We start from the raw sequence: 22,598 nt of genomic DNA, 5'->3' as shown, positions 1-22,598 counted from the left end.
GGGGGAGGGGAAAAAACAAAACAGTCTCCAGTGCTGTGAAGCTCAAAAAATATTCCTGTAGTTCCTCCTTCCTCTTAACAGTCCCTCACCAACTGATGGAGTGGAAAAGTTTTAAAGGAAGGTGTGTGAGCAGTGAGGAAAAAAACAGCTGTAGGCTGCTGCCTGCAAGTTGATGGTGTGACCCACCTCACCCCTCCCCGGGAGGCAGCAATCCTGGAGAAAGACTCCTGGAAAACACTCCCACGCCACTCCTTAGTCCCTCTCCGTCACTGTCGTGTCATGTCCTTCTCATTCCCACACACGGTGGTTTTTTCCCAGCAATTCATCACGTCACCTTCTCCACTCCCCACCTTACGCACACACGATGACTCCAGAGGCTGTTTTGGTTCATGCCACAGCAGCAAACCACAGTTTTCCTGTTTCATGGAATGTTTTGAGCAATATAAACAGCAGATCACAGCAAACAATGCAGCAGCTACCAGGAGAGAAAACCCATCCGGGTTCCAGGAGCTTTCCATGTCCATCCTTAGGAGTCCTCCTCTTCTTTGCCACTCCAGCCATGCTCCTATTTTGAGGCTCAGAAAGACCTTTCCAGCAAGAGGAAAACCACTCCGGCCACACAATGCCCCAAAAAAGTCAAAGAGAAGGATGCCACCCTTGTAAAGCCTTCTCCCCCAGTAACTTTACACAGCAAGGTTGACAGTACTTACACAAAACTGGGAAATGGCTCCTTTTCCTTCCCTTCCTCCCCCTCCAAGAGCTCTTTTTGCAGACTCAACATTTTCTCCTGCCAGCTCTGCAAGAAAACTCCTGGCAAACTCCACTGGAGGCTGCCAGAGCCCATCCCATGCCTGTAGGAAATGTACAGACCGAGTGTTTCAAACGCCTTTTGGACTGGCACGATTATCCCAATAAGAGTTCCCATTGATGCCATTTGGAGCCAATCCAGCTCAGCACTCACACCAAAACTGCTGCTGCTCTGGAGCTGCCAGGGTTATCAAGGAGGAAAAATTTCCACTGGACCACCTCACTTCTCCTGAAGTCTTTGATATGATCAGCAACAAGTGACAGAATATTTAATGAGAAACAAGGAGCAAAGGAAGCATGATTTCCTCAGCTCCTCAAAGACCGGGTAAATCCTCCAAAAGGTAAACCAGCCAAAAGGAGCTGAGGTCCAGGTGAGCCTTAGGTGACAAGGGGCATTTTGTCCTCTCCTTTCTTGGTTTAGCCTGCATTTAATTAAAACTCATTAATGAGCAGCATCACAAACTCCCCCTCACCTGTTTCAAAGCCTGCTTACATTACATTCTCTGTCTGAAGTGGGGCCAATGTCACTGTGGTCAAATAGTCATGGACATAGTGAAGGAAGGCAAAACACAAGAGAAACACCTTTCCACACAATAAAAGAGCTGCACAGAAACTCAATTTTTCTTTGCCACTCACAGGCTGATTCTCTGTAACACATCATGAATTGGGAAAGACACTATCTGCCAGCATTTCCAGTAAAGGAGTGCATGGGAAAGGCAGATACTGAAATCATTTACCAGTCTGAAGGCAATTCCTATGGCAACAGCCTTAAACTCAGCAAAAAACTGTTTCAGACACATGTTGAAGTGATAGTGAAATCTGTGACACAACCCCAGCTTGGCACAGAGCAGCACCTCTTTCTCTGTACATCTACTTCATTCATAAAGGATTGTCTTAATCCACAAGGAGTTCTGTAATGAGTAAAAGAACCCAATAATCCTTCACCATAGCCGGAATTATTAACATCTGCCTTTTGAAAAGTGACATAATGGAAGGCTGAATGCCTTCATACACAGGAAACACCCAAGAAAACAGACATAGAAAGAAAATGCCAATTAAAACTTTTATTCTGGTGAAGTCGTACAAGTCTTTCAGAGCAAGCAAGAGCAGCCTTCAGTGCTCACGGGGAAGGTGCTGTTGCTCAGCTGCCCAAACAATCCCACGTACAAAGTGAATGTCATGATTCTGAAATGTTACACCAAGTCGCAGGTCCCAGATGCCAAACCACAGCCCTGCTTGTGCATTTACACAATGGGAGTGAAACATGTTTAAGCCATGAGTAGTGACTTATGGAAATGGACATTTGTCAGCTGTGAAGATGACTCAGGCTCAGTAGCCCCCTTCTCATTAAGTCTCCTCCAGAAAAACTCTTCCATTGTCCAATAAAATTCCTTTAAAGGAAACAGAGGGCAGAAGGGATGGAAAATTCCAGGAATCCTAAATTAAGCCTTTGTGTGAACTCACATGAAGTGGACCTTTGCCACTGGGATCCAGCAATTGAAGTGCTGCTACTTTTGAAACTGGATTTTGGATATAAGATTTCTGAGGATTTCCTACTCCTACAGCAGCTGAATATCAACCCACTGCCACAGCTGGAGGGAGAAGGGTCTGAATCAAACTTTAATAATCCTGCCCCATTCCAGTTGTGCTTTGAACACCGTTAGCATGAGGTAGGACAGAAAACACACTAGGTTTTGGCACATGTTCAGGAAAAGTACGTTATCCACTGTGGCCAAACAGTAGGGTTAAAATAGATGAAAAATTTTTAAAGTGAAGTTTAAGCAATAATTTTACTAGTCAGCATCCCACAGCCTTACCTTAGGTGACTTTCAGAGCAGGTGACTCTGCTTACAGTAGGACAACATTGTCTGGCAGTGAGAAGTCACCCCAGAAGTTAGGAAATCTCTCCATGGTAGAAAGAAAAAGAATCCAAGGGAGGAGTTGCCTTCAGGCAGGGACTGCTACAAACACACTCCAGGCAGCAAGTGCCTCTGGGGAGATGCTACATTAAGAGATCTCTAGAGAAGGCACAGCTATTGATGAAGGGTAAAAAGTTACTCCTCCCCTGAAGGAGGACTAAAAAAAAAAAAAAAATTGAAAAATCCAAAGAACTCAAACTATGTGAGTGCCATTCTAAAGCAGGAAAAGAGGTAAGGAAAGGAAACAATGTCACAGACTAGGAATTGATACAATTTGAATCTTTTTTCCAGACAACTCCTCCTCTGTAAAGGATGTGTCATTGTTCTCAAAATTCCTAGAATCAATTGTTAGAAAAGGGAAAAAAAAAAAAAGAAGAGGACTTCATGTGGTTCAGCAACAGAAAGCCACTTAATACTATTTACAGTAATGAACACCAAGAACTTTAATTAAAATGGAGTGAGCTAAATGGAGTGTATAAAGGGTAATAAGAAAAAATAAAAAATGAGGTAGGATATTGAAAAGAAGTAACAATTAATATGAAAGAACAGCACATCATGAAAGATACTTGTAACAGCTATTTAACTACTCAGACTGACAGAGTAAATTACTTCCAGCTGCTGAATTAACTGGGGATCAAATAATAAAATCAGCAAGTAACCTGAAACATGGAACAACTTCAGCTAGCATTCCAGTGCATAGTGTCAGAATACAGCACAATTTTATACATTTAATAGGTTTGGTATTCCTTGCCTTTCAGCTGGTTCAAAATAATTAATTGCAACTTATCACTTTTTGGAGTATTTAGCAGGAAAGGTAAAGTGCATGTCACTAACCTTCAATCCTAACATGGGATGAGCATTCTTGTGTTCTCCAAGAACTTGTTCAGCTCAGAAGTGCTATTAAGGAAACAGGTGGGTTTAATTCAAGTTGCTGTATGCTTTAACAGTTAATAACTCTGGTTTGCTACTGTTTCAAAAAGCTTGTCAGGAAGAACAAGACACTGACCAGGGCAGCGATTGTCTGCGTAAACTGAATGCATTTTGTCAATGCACAGATCTATGTCAGAAATAAACCCCCTAAGCTTCAGTCTCATGGAAACTTGAAGGAAAATACAGAACATTCATGGATTGAATACTTGCAAGTGAGGATGGATTGTTGATGTAAGGACACCCCTCACAGAATGAGCAATCCAGAAAAGTTTGGGAAGTGACTCGCTCTGCAGTGGGTTGAGTTTTGCAGCAGTCCTCAGCCATAAACATGTTCAGGACTCATGGTCTAGATCCTATCCTTGCAAGTTTTAAAGCTTTTTCCATCTCATCATAGAAGACTGATACTCTGGAATCAAAAGGGAGACCAAGCAGCATGTATCAGAAGTAAATAACACATATTTCTCTTTTTCAGAGTGACAATGTATTTGTGTCACCAGTATAAAATGTTATCATACTGCTCATCCCCATTTTGTCACACAGGGAGCTCTCAAGCCCCAGCAGACATTAACCAAAAGAGTTAAGCTTGGATTATTGCAAAAGCAGCACAAAGCTGGCGTTTCCATGCACGATCAATACCAGCCTGTCTTACAATTGCTTTGCACACCTCAGGCTGAGGGCAGTCTCTACTCAGGAAGCAGCAGGAGCACAGCACTGTGACTTGGTCAGGAGTTGGAGGCAGTTCCTCCCTTCTGGCAGAACAGCCTGGTGTTCACCCATCCTGCTGGGATACAGAGCTGCTCAGGAGGCTTGCAGGCGTCTAGAAGCACTGCAGGAGCAGCTTACAGAAACTCTAACCCAACTGTGCAAAGTATAAGTTGCATAACTAAGACCACACCTGGAATTAAGAGTCAAAGCACTCGTCTCAGTCCAGACCTGGAGAAATCTCACTGCTCCTGTGAGCCAGATGAAACTCTCAGGGGGTGCTTTGCCCTTTCAGCCCTGCCTGGTCTAAAACACGTGTAATGAAACAGTCACCCCGTGGCCTTGAACAGAAAACCAAGTCCACATCTCCATTCAGTGGCCATTACTCTCCAGTGCTATCTTTTAGCACAGACTAGGGAAAAAAGTTTCCTTCACCATTCAAACAGCCCCCACATCCACCACAGGGAACTGACTGGAAAACAGCATTTCTGTAGCTAAGCCTGAAGCCATTCCTGCTTTACTCAAAAGAAAAGCCCACCTACCAATTTCTGTCCTTTCTGTGATCCAAAATGCTCAGGCAAATACAAATACAATCCAATCAGCATCAGTCCTTCCCCATCCTTTCAGCTGTGGCCCCAGCTCTAACACAATTTCAAGACAGTAACCCTATTAGAAGCCAGAAAAGCTTTTACAGTACCTTGCCTCCCAGATAGAGATTTAATTATATTACCCCCTGGACTGTTTAGACGTTTCGTAATGAATGGACTAAGGGAAGCAAGATTTACATTTTTCTTAAAAGCAGTTTTATAAACAGATCTCCTGATTTTAATGTAGCTTTATTTAAGCATCTGAACATCAATAAATCCAGAGTCCAGTTAACATTGTTCATGGTTTCAGCATATTTAGTATATATATATATATTTCATATCTTACATCTGATGAAGAGAGACACACTGTGCCTTATTGCCCCAACATCCACGGGATCAGCACAAGCCAGGTGACAAGCCAGGGCACTCGCTGGCAGCTTGTCAGGAATCACTCTGGAGCTGGATGCAGCTTCCCCCTTTGCACACATGGGAGGCCTCCAAACTTCTCCAGCCCCAGCCTGCAGCACTGCACCTTGCAGCTGACCTCTTGGTCTGATGCAGAATGTTACAACCAGGACCTGTAAGCCCAGGTGCCTCCTCTTCCCTCTCATGGAAAAACGAAGACCTTTGTGTCCTGGAGGCATCTTAACCACTCCACCTTAAGGACATCATGATCAGTAACTGTTACAATCTATCTCTGCCAGCCCAGAAGGTTGAGGGGTTTTTTGTCAAATACTACCAAACAGGTCAAACTTGTTTCAGTAAAGGCTGCTCTGTTCCAGGAAGCCAGAGGAGCTCAGTCCACAGAGGATTCTCATTCTCCTGTTTAACACCAAGGGAATGAAAAGGTAAGAAACAGGAGGACAGCATTTCTTTTCCAGCACCAGGTTCAATCAGCATTAGCCTCCTATTTAGGTCAAGAGGTGTAACAGGAATTGACAGCTGTTAAAGTGAGGGGAACAACAGAAGAGAATAACCAAGCAGCTCTCTAGACTTCACCCATGAAAGACACTGGCAGAGCAATGAACAATTTAATTTAACAACTTAATTGTGGGGGAAGGCAGGATGGGGGACAAGAGGTACAGAGGAAACCTGAATTTCCTCTCCAACCCCATGAGAGCCCCTGACACACTGGCCAATTGTACATTCCTGCTTGATATGTAAAAAAATACTAGCAATTAAAAAGCAGCTTGGAACTAAAAGCCAGATCCTGAAGGAACCTGATGCTTTTAAGAGAGTAGATTAGACAGTCCAAGTACTTTTTATCCAGATCTCCCACTTACACTCTAACCATCCACTTCAGAACAAGCTAAAGCTCTGGAACTGTGTCAGTTAGTGCCTCCAGGACATCAGGTGGAGAAGGATGCTGTGATCTACTCACCCGCACAAGTGACTTGAAAGCATTACAGTAGTGCAATCTTAAAGGAACAGAGTGTTTGGTTCCTTCTCCAGGGGCAGAGGAGAAGGTGGGAGTGTGCAAAAGGGAAAGAAAATTAGTAAAAAAAAAAAAATTCTGCCTTCAAGCAGCTGTGAGATGTTTATCTCCCAAATCCTAATGCCAGCATCTAGATAAAATCAGCTGTCTGTGTCCTATCCCACCCCAATCTGGGGCTTCACTGACTGAATCTGAGTCAGAGGGGAGCAGTACCAGCTGTCACAGAGATGGAGGTTCAAGAGATTTCCTTGTCTCTTGATCTTTGCTTGCAGGACACTGGATTCCCTCGGTCCCTGACACATACAAGCCCTATTAGGAGTAATGCAGCAATTCCCACATTGATTTTCTCCTCTATGCAAAGGTCATTTCCTCTCACCAGCACCATCTACCTCACCCCAATTCCTGTCCAGAAGAACAGCAACACCTTTAATTCCCCCTGGGCCCTGCTCAGAGGCCAATTAATCTGTCTTGATCCTTATCCTGATCCCAAGACTCCCCCATCCTGCATCTGAGGCAAGAAGCTGACTCATTCAGAGTCATGTTTGTCAAGGACTCCTTGGCCAGTTTGATAGTGATTGGAGTGGAGAAAGGGGAGCATCTGGGTGAAAGGGGACTGAAATGGCCTTTTGCTTCCTTCTAGTTGATCAGAGGCTTTCTCCTCTCCTCGGGGGTTCAAGCTTGCTCTTTGTCTGCCCTCCACAGGCGCTCCTTGACTTCCAAGGGCAGGGTGTTGAACAGGTCCTCCTCCACCACGAGCCCACTGCGTTTCAGCAAGGGGCACTCTCCCAGCTCCACGGGCAAGCACTCCAGGCGGTTCCCTCGCAGCTCTATCTGCGACAGGTTCGTCAGCTCTCCCACCCGCGAGGGCAGGGACTGCAGCACGTTGTTTCCCAGGTGCAAGGTTCTCAGCTTCCTGCACTGGAACAGCTCTGGTGGGAGACTCTCAATCTGAAAAAAAGAGACCAATCATAGGCAAAGTCACCAGCAGACATGGACACCTTTACAAGTGACCAACAAGCCAACACGAAGCTCCAAGGTTTACAGTCATTGTTTTCAATCATCCACTTCTCCCTTGAGTGAGTTGCTGCTTTCTGAGCTTCCTGCTTTGAGTGCTTCCAGCACTATGATTGTGTGGATTCCTCCTTCAGACCCTGCACTTGTTACAAGAGATCATCAATGATGGTGGCTAAAGCAGGTATTGCCTCCAAGGTCAGGATCAGAGGACCAGAAACCTGCTCACAGCTGGCCTATACTGTCACATGCTTTCATCTGTATTGGCTTCTTTCCATCCCAAATCCTTTATTCTGTCATTGGAGCTTAGTTCCTCTGCTTTAAGAAGCCATTCTACAGTTGACATTACACTGACAAGACTGGATTTAATCAGGACTTCTAGATGGGCTGTAAGGTGAGCAGAGGCTACATGGGTACAACCTCCTGGCCCTGAGAACCTTCTTCCATCATTTCTGTATGGCTGTGAAACACTGCAAAGACTTTCAAGGCTCTAAGTCACAGGGACTTTTTACAGTGGCAAAATACAACAATGAAGCCACCAGCTGTTAGCTTTCTCAGCACCACCTTCAGGTAACCATGAATCACTAATTTAATAAGGTTTATTTCTAGCAAATCCTTGTAATAGTCCAGTCCTCCCAAAGAATTTCTTTCTATGGCTAAGGTTTAGCAAACACCAGGCTAGAAACTAAATGCAGCGACTCAGGAGTCTCCCCTTAATACAAAATCTCAACTTGAAGGTTATAATTTGGCTTTAAAAGCAAAAATTACTTTTCTAAAACTCGAATTATGTATCATATCATTCATGGCTAAATTAGCCTGTAACCCATTCTGAACGAGGAGGAGTCTAAAGAAAAGCCAAGATGAAACCAGACCAATTAGAGACAATTCAATGCAGTCATTGTTACTGGTACTGGGGTGTTTTGCAAACAGCAACATACAATCACAGACTCTTGAAAATAATAGAGTTAATTGAGGGACAAGTATTGGTTTAGGAAGGAAGCAATGTGTTATAACAGCCTGCTTTCCAGAACGGGACAGCAGTGCCAGCCAGCTCCAGAAGTCTCTATTTACTAGGACTGCTAAGCTAGGAGAAGACATTTGACATAATCCCTGGCCTTGGGAAGTGCCAGTGTACCAGTCCTTGTGTTTCTTGCTGTCATCATTTACTGGGAGTAACCAGGCTGTCAGAGCCCCAGTAGTTCTGGCTTGCCCAGATACCTGGTACAGGTTGGCTGTTCCACAGGGTCCTCATCACCTTTTGTTTCTGAACACACTGGAGCAAAGGCTCCTCCAGCCTTCCTGTTGCATGGTTTTTATCCAGAGAGAAATGCATGGTGCCACACTGTGCTGCAGGAAATGGAGCTGCCTCTAACTCCTCTCATCCAAGAAATGCTCCACCCCAAAACTGCAGAGGATGCACTGCAGATTAACCCTTGGGAAGCTGTGCTAGGAAGGCTGCCAGAAGGCAAAAGGCACAGAATCATCTGAGTTCTGAGCAGTAACAGACCACAAAGTTTACCAGAACTTCAGCCACCCACACAAACAGATGCACAACCCTCCAGTGCCAGGAAACCCCAGTGAGCAGCTGTTCAGCTGGAATTGCTGAATGACTGCCCCTTGTCTGCAGAGGCACAAGCTTTCAGACACCAACCTCAAAATATGGCTGGAGTTTCAGGAACCCTGTCTAATACTGAAATGCATTAGCAATTAAATACTTGATTTGAGAGCACTTCTGTGGAAAGCCAAACCACACTCAAGCTGTTCTGTGTCTCTCACAAGCAATCTGGCAGTGTTCAGCCAGGATCAGATCTTGCCAATAGTAGGAAGGACCTCGATGTATGATAGTGAAAACTAACTCTGCTCCAGGACAATTAATTCTGCTTGGTCCCAGAAGAAACCAGAAGCACCTAATTATGTCTGTCTGCAATTTGTACTTATGTTAGAGGCTCTTTCAACTTCAGGGGATAATAAGAAAAAAAGAGAGTCTCCCAGGAATTTGCAGACAGATTGAATGAAAGCTTCAGCTTTGTTAAATGGTAAATGAAGTCTCCTTAGTAATGAAGTAATGGTAATTGAAGTCTTCTTAGTTTTAAACAAAAGAACAAAAAACTAGACATGAGTAGAGTTTGCTTTAAGCAAATAAACACCCTCCAACAGAAACCAAGAAACAGCTTGTGGTAATCAGGCAGCAGAGCACACGTGGTCATTCTCTGTAATCTGCCCTGCACTTAAACAAAAAGCACACATTTACAACACCAAACTATGGAGTACTCCCTGCAAATGCCAACTACTCTAAGGAAAGCTGTAATCCAGACATGCATTCCCTACATGGCTGCTCCCACAGTGTATGCACATGTCTGAAGTAGACAGGTTTATGCACATAGTTCTAGATTAAGACTACAGTTTCTCAGATCTCCATTTTAAGCCCAAAATCAATGTCAATCTAGAGACTACATGCTTCCAACTGCAGAGAGACAACTGACTTGCAGGGTTTCTAAACAGCCTCCAACTGGCACTTGGAACAGTCTCACTGTTGAGAGGAAATGCAACAGAACAAAGACTCTTGGAAGACAGGCTTGCCCTGGAACTATCTGCAATGTTTGGCCTTAGATAAACCCCTCAGAGAGATACAAAAGAGGTGCCAGTTGTAGCCACAGACCATTGTAGCATGTTTAATCACAGATAACAGAAGTGCCAGTGCTATCTCCTCAACAGCAACTCAGCTCTTTGCTCACTTACCCTGTTGGCTGTCACAGCCAGATTCTGCAGGTTTTGAAGAAGCCCAACGTCTGGTGGTATGAAAGTTAAGTTGTTGTGGCTGAGATCCAAGTACCGAAGTTTCCGGCAATAGAAGAGCTGGGTAGGGATCTTTTCTATCTTGTTACGGTTCAGGTAAAGGCGTTCTAAGTTGGTCAGGTTGCCTATCTGCATGGGGATGTAGGCAATGTGGTTGTACCACAGTTTAAGGCAAGTGAGACGATGTAAGTGCTGGAAGCTGATGATTTCCTCAATGGTCTTTAGATTGTTGTCCTTCAGGTCTATTTCCTGCAGATTGTGGAGGCTAAAGATAGAGTGAGGAATGCGTTCCAAGTCACACCGGATCAGCTCGAGCTCTGTCAGGTTGACCATCTTCTTAAGGCTGTTGAGGACAATGAGCTTAGTGCCCTCATTGTTGATGGAAAGCTTCTGAAGATGCACACCAACATCTGTCACCACCTGTGGCAGCTTGGTGAGGTTACTCTTCATCCTCAACACCTTCAGCCTCTTCAGCTCCCTCAGCCCATCTATCACAATGTACCGGTTGTTTTCAGCGCTCAAGTTCCCTGTCAGGTGAAGCTCCTCTAGTGTCTTCAGGCTATAAATCCAAAGAGGAATCTCCTTAATGTCTGTGAACTTGATGTGGAGAGATTTCAAATTCTCCCTCAAGAAGGCAAGAGCTGGGGCCTCAATTTTGGCAGCTGTGTGGTAGAGCCACAGTTCCTTAAGGCTAGTGAGCTGAGCAATGCTGGGAGGAATGGTGACATCAGGGATAAGCTCCAGCTTCAAGACCTCCAACTCAATGAGGTCAAAGACTGTGTCAGGAATGCCACTCAACATGAAAAGATGCAATTCCAGCTTATCCTGAGAGTTTTTGGTGATCCTCTGGCGTAGTTTCTCCAAAGTCCACTCGTTGTTGAGGTTCAGCTGCCGCAATTTGTTCTCACTCACCTCTGACAGAAAGACAGCAAAGCGCTTGGAGTAGAGGGGGTCGTACTGATCAATCAGATGGAGCATAAAAGCAAAGTCATTTTTCACATCAGGAATGTCACTGTAGCTGCTCTCCTCTCGGATGGACTCAAAGGAGTACTTCTTGAGTGACCGCCTCAACATCCACCACAGCGTGTACATGCAGATCAAACCATAGAAAATCACCAGACTGATGTAGAAAGAAGCCAAGATTTTGAAGAGAGTGGCCAAAGGATGAGCACAGCGGTACATCCTGTAGCCAGTCAAGCTCTCAATGTCCACTTTACAGTCTACATCAAATGTTATGTTGTTGACATAGTACACAGTATAGCAAATTATCAGAATGAACTTGATTACTTTGATTATGGTCTGTCTCATGTACAGACGATAAACTATATCTCCCTCTTCCACATGCGTACGGAACTTTTTCACTTTCTCAAAGAGTGCTTTGGCTTGCTCACCTTCCTTTTTGTCCAAGACACCAGTCTCAGACCTGTCCACAATCCCTTGCTCAATTCGAGACTTTGTTCTCTGCAGCATGGGAACAGTGGCTTCCACATCCTCACTGACCGTGGAGGATTTCTTGTCCATGGAGCCATTCATTTTTCCAAATGCTGGTTTGGTATCACTCTCTTCCACCACTGTCTCAGACAATGCTCTCGTTGTCCATGGAGAGTCAAAACACTTGAGCAAAATAGACACAAAATGCTCCAGCTTGGAGCTGGTCCTTGGGAACTTGAACCAGAAGTTGCTACAAGCCAGAAAGATGAGGGTATGTAGCAGCACTAGATAAGGAAAATACTTGGCAAACCAGTGAAGACGGTTCTCATAACACACCGCATCCACATAGTTGTACTGGTGCCGGTCCAGATCGTATCGGATCCCTGTAGGTCCCGAATCAGCAGAGGGAACAAGACTAGTGTTGTAGTAGGAACGCTCCGGGACTGCCACTGTCCACCCCCTGGCAGAGTCATTGCAGGAGTCTTTGGTAACCCATTTACAGGGCAAACAAATCATTTTGTCCTGGGTGACCTGGAGCGTCCCTCCGAACACGGCGATCATCAGCATCACTATGGAGATGTAGTCGGTGAAGACGTCCCACCATGGCTTCAGGATGCGATAGGCTGGCTGAGTATCGGCGAAGTAGCGCAGCTCGGTGACTGGAATCATGATTCACCTGGAAGCAAACCAGAAACAGCTTCAAGGGTTTTGTTCTGCTCTTCAAGAGGGCATGAGAAAACACGTGTTAAGTGCTGGCAGAGCAAAAGTGGGATTAGCCGAGACGCAATTTCAAGTAACTGTGAGACAAGTGAATGAGGCTGCGTGTGAGTCATTTGCTTCAGCCCAGGCAGTGAAGTTTGTTCAGCCTTCCCTGGCAGACAAATGTCACAAAACCTCAGAACTGGTACTTATTGTTAGCAGCCTGTGAGGTAAGATGCACTTCCAGAAAGCTCACAGAGCAAACTTAACTCCATTGACCACACCAGTATTTGCAAATTTACTGTTTTATCTAGGGATTTTATTTCAGGGACAAAGGAATTTATCAGCACTGTTAGAAGTGACAAAATCTACACACAGAGCATATTTATCATTGGTTCCTTACTGCTTCTGCATATGGCTGGTTCTCAGATTGAAGGGGCAAGGAAAAAGATCTACATACAATAGAGTTATGTTTCCTATAACCACTTCACTGATGCAACTCATTATTACATTCATAAACCAAGCTGGAAAAGAGAACAAACATTGCTCAATATCATGACTTTTCCAAGTAAGTAATTTTGGCTTCCTTCCTTTGTGTCAATTCTCCAAGGAAAGATTAGCTACTTGCCTTCTGATAAATCAGTACTGAAATGTTGTAGCAGCTGGGTTTTTGCCTTACTCATTCCAGAAACAAAGAAAGGGGAAAACATACTTCGAAGAATTTGCTTCTCTGACTAACCACTCCCACCTAGAGTTCATCTCAGCTGGGATTTAAGTGTCACAAAGGCAACCAAAAGGTTCTGGGAAGCACAGGCCTGATGGCAGTGCTTGTTCTGTCCTTCAGACTTGCAGATGAAACTTTGAGCATGCTCTTCAACAAGCCATAGAAAAGCCTGACTGATCCACGGATAATGGAGCTCCCGAAATTCCCCTACTTGACAGGTAACACAGAAGAACATGGGGTCATTGCAACTCATTCTAATGATGGTGGAAAAGCAGTAATACCACAGCATCCTTCTGGCAAAGTCCAGGAACAAGACAAGCACTAATCTTTCAGTCATTTTGAAACTCCCTCAATTCAAGTATAAAGGAGAAAACAAAAATTCAATCATGTTACCCCAAGCCAAAACATTTCATTTATACAGACAGTCCAACAAGTCCTGGGGACCTGAAAGGTCATTGTCACTGGCTGGGACAAAGCCTTCTGTGATGGGAGGAGGGGTGCAACACCACCTGCTTTGGTAGAATTCAAGTTTTTATTTAAAATTAACTTCCATCACTGAACTGCAAAGAAAGTCATTCCTAACTCAAAAAGCACCACATTCCCTACAAAGACTAAATAAAGAACCCTATTCTTTGGTTTGCTGTTTACAACAATAAATAGTCCAATGACAGCCTTGGCTCAGTGCTACTTGGGAAGGCTTCAAGCAACTACAGGTGGTGGATTGATAGATGAAAAGCGTTCCTCAAGTAATGTTTTCCCTTCTGCCCATCCAGGTCCAACACTACATTAGCACATTACAAAAGACACACGGGGGAAATGCCACCTTTTTTTTTTTTAGTGGGTGATTTTGAGAGAAAAGTGGCACCACCTGATTTAGAAATTCAGTAAAACAAGGAACAGCAAATCTATTAATGATCAACCAGTAAAGTCACAAACAAGGGATGAAAACAGCCATCTAGTGCACTGTCAGAGGAAAAAAATGTCCTGTAGGACTGCAGAGCTTCTGAGAAGTGGCTGACACACCTCTGCAGAAGGAACTGCACTGAACAGGGCAGGAGAATTGAGCATCCACAGGGGAGGGAGCAGGCAAAGCTGAATTTCTTCTGGACGCACCTGAGCAGCCAGAGAAGAGTGACAAGATGTTCAAAGCCTCCCTCCCAGCCCTGTGACTACCTTGCTGCAAGCCCTAGGCAAGGCATTTCAGCTTCCTCCTCAGAATACATCTACCTCAGGGAGAGGAGAGCCCATGTGTGAGATACACTTAGGAAAAGCTGCCTGTGCCTACTACAGAAACAATAATTGCAGGATAAATCAGGGTACAGAAGCTCTCTCTACACATCAGAAATCCTGAAATTAATCCAGCAGTTAAACAGCTATTCATGGAAGGACCTACTCCATATCAAGAGGAAAAAATATGTTTATCTTTTTCCTCTTGCCTTGATACCACTTCTCAAAGATACTTCCTGCTTACTCCTTCATCCCTCTATATAGAGAAACTTGTAGGAAATATCAGATCCTTTACAGTAGGATTATGAAACTGGGATGATCTCTTTTCAGGAATTCATGACATTTGCAAACATGACTTGTAGTGCTGGGTTTACTCATTTTGCTCAAGCCAGAAAACTCCTAATTCTTTCTCACAAGAAATGAACCTTCAACTCACTTTGATTTCTAGCTCAGCATATGTAGGAAGGAAACCAAAAAAATTAGCACAGCTGGCTCCCTAATTCTGCTTACCAGTTAGGTGGGGTAGGAAATCCCCCTTTACACTGTGCACTTACAAGACAGCTAAAAAAATATGAGCATCCCTCGAGAACCTGTTACAGTTCAGTGTCAGCAATTAACAGGGTGGAGCAGGAAACCTACTGCCTCCCAGGAACAATGACAGGGGCACTAGAGGAAGAAAAGAACATTGACAGCAAATTCCCACTTCTGGCAGCAGTAGAGACCCCATTCAAGTCCCAAAGAGGAACAATAAAACTAGGGGCCACCTTTGCAGGAGCTGGAATTTACTATGTTTTATCTAATCTTATTCCCAGCATCTGCAGTAAAAGGGAAAAGCACCCAGTGAAAACTTGAAAAAGTAGATAGGGAAAGTCACATCCCTCCTCACCCAGATTCCCTGTGCACACAATCCAATTCTAATTCCTGATGGTTCTACATCAGGAAATGTATCTTGTCATCAAATGTCATCCTTATTTATGAACTCCATGTTGTAATCATTTTAGAACACGATTCTTGTTGCAACATTCTCCATGCTGGATTAGAGTAGTTTTGCTGCTGGCATGAATGACCAACAGCAGACTAAAAGTCAAATTCTCAGGGGTCATCTGAGTCACTTGATTCTCCCATGCACAGGATTCTTCCCTTCCCTTCCCTACAAGCACTGGGATTTCCACCACTCCACAGGAAGAAAACATGCAGGTAGCTGGAACATCAATTCTACCAACATGGGCAGTGGAACAGAGGGATTTACATGGAGTGTATTGTTCTGGCATAGGACTGGGAGCAATCCTTGTATGAAGGGAGCTGGACAGAAATCAAGTTACCTCCCTTGTGACCAAGAGCAGACCAAGAACCCCAGGACCAGCACTGGGGAGATTTCAAGCTACTGCTCTTTTCAAGAGTTGGATTCCAGGATGCTTTATCAGTAGCAAAATACTCACAGTGAAGCAGCTTTATTTGCCAAGTCACTTCTATCACACAGCCTCACCAAGGGCTGAGCACAGAACACTGAACTGAGTGATTGAGTTTATGGACAAGGAAGTTCAGTGTCAGAGCAGTGTTGGTGAAGAGGGATCCAAGCTCCTTTGTAATATACTTCAAATTGCAGAAGTTGCCAGTTGGAGCTCAGGAACAGGCAATGTATTTGCAGTGCAGTTACCTCTGCCACAGGGAAGTCATCAATACTGAGATTTTGAAAGAGTGTTTAAGGACAAGTTGACTTCACTAAACTTGCATAAGCTGACACATCAAAACTTCTCTGTCTAAACCCCTGTCAACTTACCAGACACATAAGAAAGTTTTCCAAGGGTATAATTAAACAGACAGGCTTTGGGAGGGGATGAAAGGGGGAAATTTTACAACTGACTGTCTCAAAGATATTTCAAGTTCTGCATTCCACAGACCTTTCCTTGCTACCACACAGTCCCTGAGCAGTCCCTTATCCCCTGCCTCCCGAGAAATGACTTGACATTGGAGGGTTTCAGCTACATCAAGCAACATTACTTTGAGCTTTTCTATATCCAGTACAGAACCACCTCAGGACAGTTTAGTGCAGCAACATCTGAGATTGTTCAATATAAGATCCGCATGCTAAAGCCTCATTGTCATACAACAGGATCAATCCAGCCTAGATAAATATGCTCCCAAAATATTTACACATTCCACGTTTGGCTACTACATAACTCTTCAGGCCCTGCAAATTCACCTGGATCCAGGTTTGCATCCCACCAGGGACCACCCCTGCCTCAGCCTGCTGGGCACAATCCTACAGCCTCCCCACTAATGCTGGACAGGCTGATCCAAGTGAAGGAACAGCAGTTGCAGACTTACATAACCAGCCTGCCAGACCTACCCAGCCTTCAGCCAACCATAAGCACCACCAAGTACTAATCCTATGTTTTACCAAACACACCTGCAGGAGAAAGAGAATCACTCACGTTGGAATAACAGGGACATTCTGAACAAACCACACCCACACAGTAAGACCAGTCAGAAACAAGATTAAACGTATCTAGCTGACAGACATCATAAAAGCAGCAAGTATCTTCTTAAAGGCTGACAGAGCTGAGACCATGAATGCTTCCCACAAACCACAGGTATTAACAGAGCAGCTATCCTCTCATTTGGACAATTCCTCTATCCAAAATCATTTAATTTCAAAAACTGAAGATTGACCTATTGTCAACAGACACCTAGCTGAACAGTGCTTCAAATTCCTGCCTGCAGCTGCTGGCCAGCACATCCAGCTTGGGACAGAGTGAACAGAAACAACATCACTGTTGTGTTTCACAGGCCAGTTTGTCAGCTTGACTCATCACTGCTGAACATTTTATCCAGCCTCCTCTTTCCTGTTGGCCATTCTGTCACTAACAAAGCTAGGGGGCAAAAAGCACTTCTATGCACAACCTCAGGACACACACAAGAATGCACAAACCTCCCTGATTTGAAGAAAATCCTCACCTTTACTCACATGCAGCTTTCAAATGAATCAGTCTCACAAAACAGTTCTGCGTAAGTAGAGGTGGATGAACTTTATGTTGAATCTTGCAAGCCTTTAGTTTCATCTACACGTATTTTTAATTACCAGTTGATTCCATTTTAAGATTGTGGACTGCAAAGCACAAGTCAAACCCTGACGACAGAATTTCTTACCTCTCAGAAGCACAGAGAAAGAGGGAGTTGATCAGGTGCTGATAGCATCAGAGGTGGATAAAGGAAATAAAAGCCTTGATACTTTCAAGACTACAGCCCTGATTATTAACGAGCTACAACACGTTACAGTAAGTTTTCAACACAGCAGCGTTTCTCTCCTCAGCAAGCTGCCACCTGAAATCCTAAAGAAGGGCATGACACAGAGCTCTTTGTTCAAAGATCAGGAAATGCAAGAGCTTACTGGGCAGAAATGGGACTGGGAATTTGTATTTCTCCTCCCCCGTGTTTATTAGGTCCAGAATTAAGAGGGGGAAAAAAAAAGGGAGGCTGAAAACAGAGCTGCTTTCAGGCACCCCTCAGAAAACCTCTGAAGCTCAAGGACATCCGTGTGATCAACTGGAAAAGCCCAAGACATGAGATGCAACAATTCAAGTTGTTTTGTCCTTTGCTGCTTAGAACAAAACAGCAGTGAAGCCAGATGTCAAAGCCCTAAATAACCATTATCCCTGTATAAGGCCCCTTCTGCTTAAAAAAGATAAACCTCTCCTGTGGGACAAAACATCTTCTGAGGCAGAAAAGTGAACACAATCACTAGATGATCTTTAAGGTCCTTTCCAACCCAAACCACTCTATGATTCCATGTCAAGTTAAAAGGGTCATTTATCATTTAGACAAGGAGAGTTGTGGAGCAGCAGCTGCCAGAACTTACACTCCTCTCTCAGTGGAACAGGCAGTGAACCCAACACTGAGAGCAGGGTAAAATGGTTTTCACAACATTCAGCCCCACACAAGCCACAAGACACAGCAGGATGAAGTGGATCCACTGCATCACACTGTCTTTCACTGAAGTTCATTAAAAATAACCCACCTGCAACAGGGGTAGTATTTTATCATCTTTACAACTTCCCATTAGTTGACTCTTCCTGTCAAATGCAAGACTGTCAGTCTTAAGCCTAGTGCAACAGCTCCTGTTTACCATCCCTACGCATGCCCTGACAAGCACAGGGAAGAACAGCTGCACCACCAGCACAATCCATGCCAGACTTGGCCTGGCCTGCCACATTTTCTGCCTCCTGACAGTGTTTGGCCCCAGCTGCACAGAACTGAGCACAGGCTGCAGTTCCCAGCATCACTGACACTTGGGGCAGGGGACTGTGTGCTGGTGTTGGAAATTTAAGTGCCATCAGATGACTTGCAACACTGACATAAACCAGAGCAAAATGGCTGTGTCAGCTTATAAATTATGAATGCACATGGCCACAGGCTTCCTATCCAAAATTATTTTTCTTTACCATAACAAAAATGCTTCAAGGACAGGGCATTGAAGCTGTCTTGGAAAAGACTGGCTTCTTCCAATAGGACACAATGAAGCAGTCCCTTGTGCTGCCTAATACAAGTAATTGAATTAATTCTGTTAGTAACTACTCAAGAAAACCAGAACAGCTCCAAGCACCTCACCAGATGCAGGAGAGGGCTCTTCAGCACTTAACTCCAGCACTGAGAGCTGGAGGAACCAGCTGCTCTCAGTTCTCTGTGGGAAGGTAGACAGAGCAGAGCTTTGGCATAACGAACAACAGATAAGAAATCAGCACTAAATTCCAAGTGTGTAAGAGCAAGGATAACTTAATTCATTGTTGACAGACTGTCACAACATGCACAAATCCATGGGTGTTACCACAGCTATTTTCAAGCTCCAAGAGATGAGCCAGTCAGGATGAAAGACAACACAGACAAGGGCAATGCAGGACTATTAAGACAAACTACCAGCACACTAAAATTTTGCCCCAGTCTGAGCAAAGAGGAGCAAGTACCTCTTCATATAATCCCTACAGGACTCGCCCACAGGACCACCAGCTCCAAAACTGACTGTGACTTCCAGCTCAGAACATTTTCTGACTGTATTAGTTAATAAAGAGCAGACCACCTCATCCTGATAAAACCACAGCTCTAAAGGAGAACCTGTTAACTAGTCCAGCACACAACTTTACTGCGCACAGAAGGAGGCTACAGGAGCAGCAGTCACCAGAGGAGCTTTGTGAATTGCCAAGGTAATTTTATAGCAGATGTTAACAATGACTGGTACACAAGGTGAGGGCAGCACTGTTACTTCAGCGAGGGGGTCAGGACTGAACAGCTTTTAGTTTCAAAGCAGTTCACAGCAGCAGGAAGGGCAGATATAACCCAGCTATAGGAACTGGATTTCTCTGTTCAAGAAAAAAGCTGCTTGGAAGCATTCAAGATACACTCTCCAAAGCATGTAGACTGCTGAATGCCTGTTCGCCATTAGTGTGCATATCCTAAATGGAGGCTGGGTTTGAAAACACTTGTAAAAACGCATAAAGGGAGACTCACCATACTGCAGCTGAAGAGTCTGAATTTTAACCATTACCCAAAAAGTAGCTGTGCACACTCCTCCTCACTTTAATGAGCCCCACAAAAAAATCCTGATAAACCCTTCTCTAGCACCACTCACCAAATAATGGCCCTCTACTTTCTGAGATACCAGTTAAGCTCAATTAAACACAAAAAGGCTTGCTTCTGAAGTACTCTACTGAACAAAAACTTTCCTTAGTATGTGGAAGAAGCACACGAAGGCTTCTAAAAAGCCTGCTCTAATCACACAGCAATAATTTGATACATGTGACCTCCACTGCTTATTTAATTTTTTTTTAATAGCATCAGGGACCCCCAAACCATCTCTCTGCCTGCAGCAGTTACTAGAATATAACCAGCTTCAGAAAGTCACTGCTGGAAGGCTTCAAGCACTCACATCTCAAGCATGGAAACATTAGCTTTTAACACATGGCTTCTGGCATGCTTTAAGGAAATATTTATGCATGTTGCCTTTGACCTGCAAGAATTAAAAGTGTCTTTAAATACCATGACAAGAAAAAAAAAAAAGTCAGTGAACTGCCAGAACACCAGACAAGCCTCAGGGGTTTCTTCTATTCTGGAATCAACCCACTGCACATCCCTGCTCAGAACACAGCCAAGCTGGACAGAACTTCCCCTCCTGAAGACAGGCACAGAATTCTGCAGTCCCTTTAATCACTGTCCCAGTGCAGAACCAAGGCAGCTGGGAAATTCCTGCAACGAGTTTCTGCCATTGCCCAACTGACACCCACACAGGTGAGGACACTGGGAAAAGCTGCCTGGAGACGCCTATACAGGAGGACAAACATCACCCATGGGAAATGGAAAGGCACCCACCAAACCCAACAGCTCTTCCTATTTCTCAGCTGCATTCTTTTCAGGCAGCAGTCACCAAAATATTTACTGGGCAGCCTCTGTATTTACTGTTAAGTGCAGTGAGAAGTCAGGGTTTACGTGGCCAGGAGTTAGTTTAATGTGTGACTATATACAGTTACATTCTACTTTGGACAAAGCTCAGTTCCTTTGTCATCTCCAAGCTGGCTAAGGGCTCCTAGAATTTAATTAACACTACCACAATTAAATACCACCACTCTCCCCACCACCCTCTCATCAACCACCTTCCCTCTATTTCCATTATCTCATGCACTGTGCTTTGCATCTATCTACAGTTAAGCAGGACCTTGTTTTTTGCTTTTTGGGGTTTTTTTTGGCTTGACCACTCAGAGCTGGCCCAGAGCCCTCACCTTGCAGCAGGGTTCTGCTATCTGCACGTCAGTTCTCTGGGCGGGAAGTGGCTGATATTCCTACGTGCCGGATCCCGAGCGAGTGCTGAAGCGCTGCACTCCCCACAAGCCATGGGAACAGTTTCCCTGAAATGAAACACAGATTATCAGCAAAAAGAGGAGATTGAGTTCACAGGGGGACATGTAAAAGCTCAGCAAACAGTATCTAAGAAGCAACAAACAACTCAGAGGGTCACTGGGAGCCAGAAAGAGACATGCTAATACCTAGAAACATGGCAAGAACACTAGGAGCCAAGTAAAACTCTTAGCAGGAGAGAATTTCCAGCACCTGTTATTCCAACAGAAGTTACCAAAAAGCAGGTGTTTCAGACCCAGCCAATATAGATGCTGAGCACTAATATCACAACTAAGTCTACACAAGTAGAGACAGAATAACAAATCATTGTCAGATAGGGAAAGGGATTACTTTACTGTCTATTTTCTAGTCTGAAACGCCTGATCCACTTTAAATATTACTATCAGGAGTATCAGAAAACATAGATCACACTCCTAACCACTTCTGATTCAAGCAACTGTCCCCTTCCCTCACAACAGGGATCTTCTTGATGCGGAAGCAGTTTAGCACCATCAACAAAAATTACAACAGGGCTGGGTTTTTTTCCCTTGCTTCCTGCATGTCAGCACGGGGCATGGGAAAACAGGCAAAGGAGCAGATCCTTACAGGGATCTCTCAAGCATCCAACCTCCCAGCCATACAGGAGAAGACTGCAGAACATCGGAGAACATTGTGTCAACAACAGGGAGAAATGAAAAAGAACAGACATCAGTGGGAGAAAGCCCAACCCCATAATGCTGAAGATGTCTGAGGGTTCATTCCTCTTGATCCCAAAGTTACCATTCGAGATGACAGATTTTGAAACAACACCCTGGAAATCAAAGCTCTTGCATTTTCGCCGTACCACAGTGCCGCAAAGGCAGCACCAGGAGGAAAGGACTCTCTGACCTTCTCCCCGCTCCAGGCAATGGGCACCAGCCTCAACCCAGCACACCTCGGCACCAGCCCCCCCAATCCACCGCGCCTTTCCGGACACAGAAAGAAACATTCTCTGGGAGATAACAAATAAATCCCACCGCGCTTCCGTCTGCAGGTTAACAAACAGCGGCGTCCTGCCCCAGCTGGGGGAACACTGCGCACACCCCGGCCCTGCCTCGCCCCACAGACGGGGCAAGGACTCCCCTGCTCCGGGCGGTGTGAGAGCAGGGACGGCGGCACACGGAGCAACCGAGTCGCTGCCGAATTACTCAGCAAATCCTTCCTGCTCGCCGCTTCCGAGCCCCCTCAGCCAAACCCCCCCGACCCGGCGTCCCACCCCATCCCCTCCGGGACGCCGCCCCACAGGGGGACACGTCCCCACATCCCGCCCGCGGCGTGAGGGGAGCGCGGCACACCCACCTGCCCGCCGCGGCCGTGAGGGGAACCCACCGCACCCACCTGCCCGCGGCGCCCACCCTCCCTCACGCCGCTCCGGCGCCTTTTGTCCGCCCTGCCCGCAGCGGCCCCAC

General features: G+C 45.0%; 1 protein-coding gene across 3 annotated transcripts; it reads right to left on the bottom strand.

The window, feature by feature from the left end:
* Nucleotides 1–5,138: 5,138 nt before the first annotated feature.
* Nucleotides 5,139–22,598, bottom strand: LRRC8A (leucine rich repeat containing 8 VRAC subunit A). 3 transcript variants are annotated; one of them, XM_063409003.1, is made up of 4 exons: nucleotides 22,489–22,598; nucleotides 21,036–21,161; nucleotides 10,131–12,294; nucleotides 5,139–7,328 (listed from the first exon to the last, which is right to left on the bottom strand). In XM_063409003.1, exons 3-4 carry the CDS (start codon nucleotides 12,285–12,287, stop codon nucleotides 7,053–7,055), a joined length of 2,433 nt encoding a protein of 810 aa, XP_063265073.1. In that variant the 5' UTR covers nucleotides 12,288–12,294; nucleotides 21,036–21,161; nucleotides 22,489–22,598; the 3' UTR covers nucleotides 5,139–7,052. The 3 variants fall into 3 exon arrangements, with proteins under 3 accessions (XP_063265073.1, XP_063265074.1, XP_063265075.1); XM_063409004.1 differs by having other exon boundaries at nucleotides 22,528–22,596; XM_063409005.1 differs by lacking the exon at nucleotides 22,489–22,598 and adding an exon at nucleotides 22,167–22,374.

This window comes from Prinia subflava, chromosome 12 (assembly GCF_021018805.1).
Source record: "Prinia subflava isolate CZ2003 ecotype Zambia chromosome 12, Cam_Psub_1.2, whole genome shotgun sequence".
Lineage (NCBI taxonomy): Eukaryota > Metazoa > Chordata > Aves > Passeriformes > Cisticolidae > Prinia > Prinia subflava.
Note: the sequence above shows the minus strand (reverse complement) of the source record. Positions and strands in the feature narration are given on the sequence as shown.

Excerpts from the sequence above, each read along its gene's own strand:
- LRRC8A (XM_063409003.1), bottom strand. The coding sequence starts at position 12,287 with ATGATTCCAGTCACCGAGCTGCGCTACTTCGCCGATACTCAGCCAGCC. Across the intron at positions 7,329-10,130 it reads TGGCTGTGACAGCCAACAGG|ATTGAGAGTCTCCCACCAGA; the intron begins GTAAGTGAGCAA and ends TCTTTTTTTCAG.